General features: G+C 30.2%; 1 protein-coding gene across 1 annotated transcript; it reads right to left on the minus strand.

Annotated features, from left to right (window-relative positions):
- Window positions 1–348: 348 nt before the first annotated feature.
- LOC18026299 (tetracycline resistance protein, class A) lies at window positions 349–6,422 on the minus strand. Its single transcript, XM_006409303.2, has 14 exons — window positions 6,126–6,422; window positions 5,144–5,255; window positions 3,550–3,662; window positions 3,331–3,453; window positions 2,956–3,170; window positions 2,802–2,877; window positions 2,627–2,713; window positions 2,296–2,376; window positions 2,168–2,200; window positions 1,926–1,979; window positions 1,801–1,842; window positions 796–874; window positions 635–705; window positions 349–526 (listed from the first exon to the last, which is right to left on the minus strand). The coding sequence occupies exons 1-14, from the start codon at window positions 6,294–6,296 to the stop codon at window positions 425–427; spliced, it is 1,359 nt and encodes a 452-aa protein (XP_006409366.1). The 5' UTR covers window positions 6,297–6,422; the 3' UTR covers window positions 349–424.
- Window positions 6,423–6,754: the final 332 nt, after the last annotated feature.

A 6,754-nucleotide genomic window follows, 5' to 3' on the forward strand; every position in this document is an offset into this window, starting at 1 on the left:
GACATGCTTTTGCCACCTTGGCTTTCCCAAAGAGGATCAGGAAATATAACTTGATGTGACTCACATTACATGCTAACAACCTGGTCCATCAGGACCATCACAATATAAATAAGGTACAAAGACTTTGTAAAAAATCAATGAAAATCTCTTTTGAATTCTTGCGATGGTGATTATTTTCGATAGCAATCATTTGTCTTACTAATAATTTGTTACAAAATATAGTTAGTAGTAATTTTTTAAACTTTTGATGTGGGACAAAAGAACATTAACAAAATGTGAAGTTTTGCTACTCCTTTAATATAACAAAATTTTGTTCTAAATTTCTTAGGGTATGTGTCTATGTGAGAACATCCGTTTATTCCCTTAAAGATCTCACAGCATAGACATAGTTTTTATATACATTAGCTTCATGAGCTATAACTTGTCAAGCTTCCTCGTTTGAAGTGCTGCTAATTGTTTTGTTCGTCAACGACGAAGACGAAGACGGAACATCTTTTATCATGAGACTCTGAAGGAATCCGATCATCTGCATGTGCATGTAAAACAATGTTCAGAGTTGCATAACTAATACATATACAATCGTCGATCGACATAATTATATATGATCGAAGCTATTCGCAAGGGTAAAGATTACCAAGGATAATGCGATGCATAGAAGGCTGAATCCAGGAAAATAGAACGGTGCATTGTCGGAGAGAAACAGCGCTATATCAAACCAAAATTATTTAAGCGTTAAAACGCCTTAGAAATTAGTAAGGAATGGTGCTCAAAGTCTACTCTCAAGTTTTCATGTACCTGTCAATGGACTATACACAAATGGAGCCACGACTTCTGCAAATGACTTTACCCCATATATGCTTCCCTGGACCTTCCCCTGAAATGATATGGAAATATGAAATTATCACGATCCACTAGTGGTGGAATAATTAATAACAATATTTTGTCATAGAAATCAAACATTTGTGTGTTTCTCGTTCAAATGAAAACATAGTATATATGTACAACTTATTTACCATGTAATATTCTGTAATTAGTTAGCTAAAGATAAATTCCTAAGATAAGTATTTCTAGATTTTTTCCTAACCCAAGTTGTATTCAGTTAAATCGGGGTTATTGGCGCCTAATGTGACCTTCATGTTATATAGTACACACATTCTACACTTTGTTATGTAGCTTACATATTAATTAGTCTAATATGTATTTCACACATTATGCAGTCTGCTATGTATGCAAAATCCTCGTAATATAAGCAAGTGGTTATCAGATTCATGGCATCCACAACATGGATTGGATGATCTACGGGATTTTTTTTGTAGATTTTATTCTGGTTTATGAATCCGTTCGAACAATTGCAAAGCGGATTTCTTGCCCAATAAGCATGTTCTACTAATTTAGATATTTAAAAAATAATACTAAGCACTTATGTACCATATTGCATAGGCATACAATGCTTTCGGAAAGAGAAGTGCATTTGTTGAAAAACAAAAAATTACTAAACAGATTAGATGACATATCTAGAAAGTTTCCAGAAGATAATACTCTCTTCGTTAAACAAAGAGAGTGTCGTTTTAAGATTTTATTTTTGTTTCACAAAGAGTGTCGTTTTATATTTTCAATGCAGAATTTTAAATAATATTTCACTTTTGACCCTATTGATTTAATGTATTAATTAGAGAAAAAAGTTATTTAATACATTAATAAATGACAAAATAATATTTTTAATAGTTTTCTTAATAAGAGTGAAAAATGTCAGGACATTCTTTATGAAACGGAAGAAATATATAACGTATGTGGGTTTACCTGTTCAGCGGATCCAACTTGTCTTGAGGCAATACCAGAAACCTATAACCAAATTTAAGTTATGATTAAGTGATACTGCTAATTAAGTATAAGAGCATTAATGTTGTTAAGCGATGAAATCTTACAGATGGCATTATGAACATGACTCCGGGTATAAACACGGTCGCAGCATAAGGAACCTATCATCGCACAAGCAAAACCAAACCGACATATTTTGTTATCTTTTATTGGTTTTATTGCCATCAAAAATATTATGGACTATGTCTTATACTAATATGGATTCTTCGTATATTATTTATTATTTTTAATGGAATTTAAATTATTGATATATGAGCAACTCCTCTAACACTAGTTTCAACGGACTCACCCATGCTGCCCATGAAACACTGAGAATTGCTGCCTGCATGACAAGAACAAGTTTATAAGCTATATATAGATACATACCATAATTCTAATAAATAAATAAAAAATCAAAACAAGTTCTAGAATGTTTACGTTGAAAAATTCCATAAGAAGCCCTGTTGATAACACCCAACGTTCTCCAATGGAAGAAACCAATATCGGCATTATAAACAGCTGACAAAACAAATTTCAGCAGCACATATCGATGAACAAAATTCATTTGGATTAAAATCAATGATTCGATAGACAAAAAAGTTTGGAGTCGAATAAGTTCACTTCAGAAATGATTAAGTGGTTCAATTTTCTAAAAACCAATCAAACATAAAGATGCATTCATTGTAAAATATTTATTTATTTTTGTTTGAATAAATTTATATTCATTTTTTTTTAAAAAAATAATATATATATATATATATTTAATTACCTGGGAGAAGGAGCCAATGATCCAAACCAACAGCGAGAGCTGAGCAAAGTCATTTTTCTTGAACCCAAAACGTGCTTTTAAGTAGTACTGAATTATTTAAAAACGAATAATTCAATTTAAAGTTAATGGATTATAAAGTAGAATAGTTTCTATAAAAATTGGAAACGGGAAAAACCATGAAAGCAGACTCCATTCCACTTTGTGAGAAGGTAGCAAAGAATGTAACTACCAATGCTTGAACGAGTGTGGTGCTGCGTTATAGAAACTCATATCATTCATTTAGGATCAATTATAAGGTATATATATATGTGTGTGTGTGTTCAATGTACCTATTCTTCATCAAGCTGACCATATCTTTCAAAGAAGAATACTTATTGTTGAAGACATGTCTTTTAACTGGTGCATTTTTTAGAATGGGTTCTGCTAACATCCTTCGATCACCACCATCATCATTATAGTCGTCGTTGTCATCATCATTGTGTAGCCTCTCTTTTAAGAAAACTCTCATGTACACCATGCCAACGAATAATGATACAGCTGAAACCTAATCAATTATATAGTATCCTTAAATATATAAACTCTAAAGTGAAGTTTCAACGGAAATTTTATTTTGATAGTCTAATTAACTTGTAGTCCATACGAATGAATACTCATCGTTTGTCTCTTTCGGTATTTTCTTGCTAGTATAAATGTTGACATGATACCTGAAAAATCGAAGATACAGGTAGAAAACGAGCTGCGAGTGTTGCACAAACTGCGGAAAGTGATCTAACACCTGCTAGAACTCCAAACATTGATATTCTTTTACTGCCATGAGTGTTTTTTGCCTGAAAATTTAATCGAGCTAAATGATTTTGTATAAAATTTTCCAACAATAATATATATTATACGAATACCAAAGTACAAGCTAAAACATAATTTACCACGTAAGCCTGTGCGAGACAGTCAACGGTGCCTTGGGAGACCATATCGAATAGAGTCTTTGTTATATAAAATGCATAGAAAAAATCTGTATCCCTTTTGTACCCTAATATCGCTGCAAAAAGTTACAATAATTTAGAATTATACATATGTTAACAGTTGAAAGAAAAAAAGTAAAGAGATTCACAACATACATATCATATCTCATTTCCTTAGCCCAATGAACAGAAAATCTTCTATCACTATTTGAGAAGAACACTTAAAAATTTTTTTATATCATGTGTTATTTACGTGAGTGTTATGCTCAAATATCAATATTAGAGAGCTTTTCATAATTTTTTAAAAGTGGACTAAATTTACTAGACTAATTGCTATTACGTCATTTTCAACTATAACAACCATATATATATATATATAATTTACAAATATTTATATATATTTAATTAATATAATCTCAATGTATTTAATAAATATCAAAAAACATATATTTTTCACAATAAAACATATTTATAACGTGTATCTAAATCAAATATTCAATTAAATCGTTTTAAAATAACAACCAACATGATTTTAATTTAATATAGTTATAACCATTATTTATAATTGCATAATCAGCGCATAAATTTATAATAACTATAAATATCAGCTAATATATTTCTAGTTGTATTTATATACATTATATTTATATATTCAAAGAAAAAATTATTATTAGTATTTACTCCGCACATGGTGTGTGGGTAATCTATTATTAATCATCAATTTTTCCTATTTACTAACTGGTGATAGTTAAAGTGAATTGAAAGTTAATATATATATATAAATATATAATACATATTGTGGCAAATACTCACATCTCATTTTATTGTTTAGTGAATCAATAATAGACCCGTATTGATAATGCTCCGAGGTTTTGTTCCTAATCTCGATTAATAAAAATAAATCATAATTCTAATAAAAATCTTATCCGTTATATTTTATGTTCACATAGAAGTGTCCTCTAAAATATTTTTCAGATTTTTCTATCTTAAAAAAACACCTTTAAAAAAAATCTTAAAAAGAACACTAAGGTAATATTGAATTACGGCAATTCATGAAGTGATTTATTATTTATTTAGAGATTTAATCTAAGTTTTACCCTTTTTCCAGTCGGTAATTTTTCAAATTATTTTGCATCGGTTTAATTTCAAAACCTGACAAAAATAGTACTTAAAAATAATAATTGGAAAAAACAAAACGAATCAGACAATTTTCGGTTGAATGGTTGACAAAACAAGATAGACGTGGGAAAGGATCTCATAGTTTTCTTTGGCACTATATCCTTGTGGAATCGTGAATAGTTTTGCCCACAATCAAATAAAAAAATAATCAAAAGCATCTTTGGTCACCTTGGTTGTTGGTACACGTTATTACCTTTATAATTATTGGTACATATAAATAATGATTGATTTGCATGAAACATTTATTCTATCAGATTAAAATTAATAACTAATCAGAAAAAATTGTAAAATTGTTTGTGTATAAGCATTTGAATTGATGATATAATTGACTAGTGTTCGAAAATAATTCATATCTTAAGTCAAGAAAAAAAGATTGAACCTGGAGGAAGAATAGAGAGACACATAGGAAGAGTGAGCAATGTCTTGATTCCATATCTGTCGGCTAGATTCCCAATTACCGGCATCATTATCATTTTCCCCAGTCCTACTGTCTTTTTTTATTAACCATTTTAACAAAAAAAAAAAGAAAGTTTAAATTAACTAATTGATTGAAAAAAAAGATTGGATAATTTTGATTGTTTTAAACTATCATAATCTTGAACGTGTTATATAAAAGAAAAAACAACAACAACCAAAGATGCCTTAGCAAAGAAAGAAAAACAACGAAAGATTCTGCACTTTCGGTTTGAGTTTCCGAACCCCTTATTTAATTTAGGTTGAATGGTTGAAAAAAAAAAATCATTCTTATTAAGGTTTTTGGTAAAAACTCAAAATGATGTCACCATTTACTGACAAACGTCAAATTAACAATAATTTTCGAACCCCTTAATTAATTTAAGTTGAATGGTTGACAAGAAAAACTAATCATTTTTCCTTAGGTTTTTGGTAAAAACTCAAATGACGTCACCATTTACCGACAAACCTCAACTTAACAATATTTTTGTTGTTAGTCGTCTCAAATATTTAACTTCATCTTAATTTGATTGTAAATGCAATAACATGTCAACATGTCTAAGGATTGAAGTTGAAAATTTCTTGGGAACTGTTTTTCATCGTCTCAATAAAAAGAAATTACCTAGACTTGTTGACATATAATATTGGAAAAAATTTCTTAAAAAAAATTATATTGGAAAATTTTCGAGTTTAATATTTGAAGACTAAACTATAGATTCTTCTAAACAGCTAAATTCAAAAATTAAAGTTATAGGTTATCAATTTTGAAGACATTGAGGAGGTTTTGGAAGTATTTGTTATCACCAAAAGTTAAACAGTCATTAAACAACAAGAAACAGGAGATTAAAGAGCAAAGAAGACAATGACAGTAAAAGACCAATATGCATTATAAGTAGACGTGTGGTTACCACTTGTTGTAGTCCGGTGAGGTAGACGGCGAGAGAACATGAATCGTTTAGGCCGGAGCAAACCGCATTGACGGTGACGTCAGTCATCACCGGTCTCACCAAAAACGCGGCGAAGCCTGACAGGAAAACCGTCGTCAGCATGTGTCTCAGCCCTCCAAGCCTCTCCTCCATCGCTCTCTCTTTCCTCTCTCTCTTCTCTCTTCTCCTAGTAGTAGTACTCCTCACCTCTGATTCTCAACTACATTAATTGTCTACCAAAAAGTAGTGTATAATCTTACATATGTAAATACCCACCCACGTGCCAATAAGCGTTTATTATAATTATTTTTTTTTCTTAAACTATATCAAATAATACTTTTGTTTTGTATTTTTGTTAAGAGGAGACTTTCTGTTAAAAATCATATAAAAGTTGTTCTTAAAGCATTTATGATTAGGCCGTCGATCTGTAACACCCCTAGTAGAGTTGTTAAGATATCTTAGCATATTACATCATATCTCATGTAATCTTGGTATATATATTAGCTGGCGAAGAAAAAAAAAACGATCTTTGTAGATTCTGTAATAGTTGGAACAACATGGTGTATATATCGGCCGATTTAACATTAAAAAAAAAAACATATGGTCGTGTT

The sequence above is a fragment of the Eutrema salsugineum genome, unplaced genomic scaffold (genome assembly GCF_000478725.1).
Source record: "Eutrema salsugineum unplaced genomic scaffold, Eutsalg1_0 scaffold_11, whole genome shotgun sequence".
Classification (NCBI taxonomy): domain Eukaryota; kingdom Viridiplantae; phylum Streptophyta; class Magnoliopsida; order Brassicales; family Brassicaceae; genus Eutrema; species Eutrema salsugineum.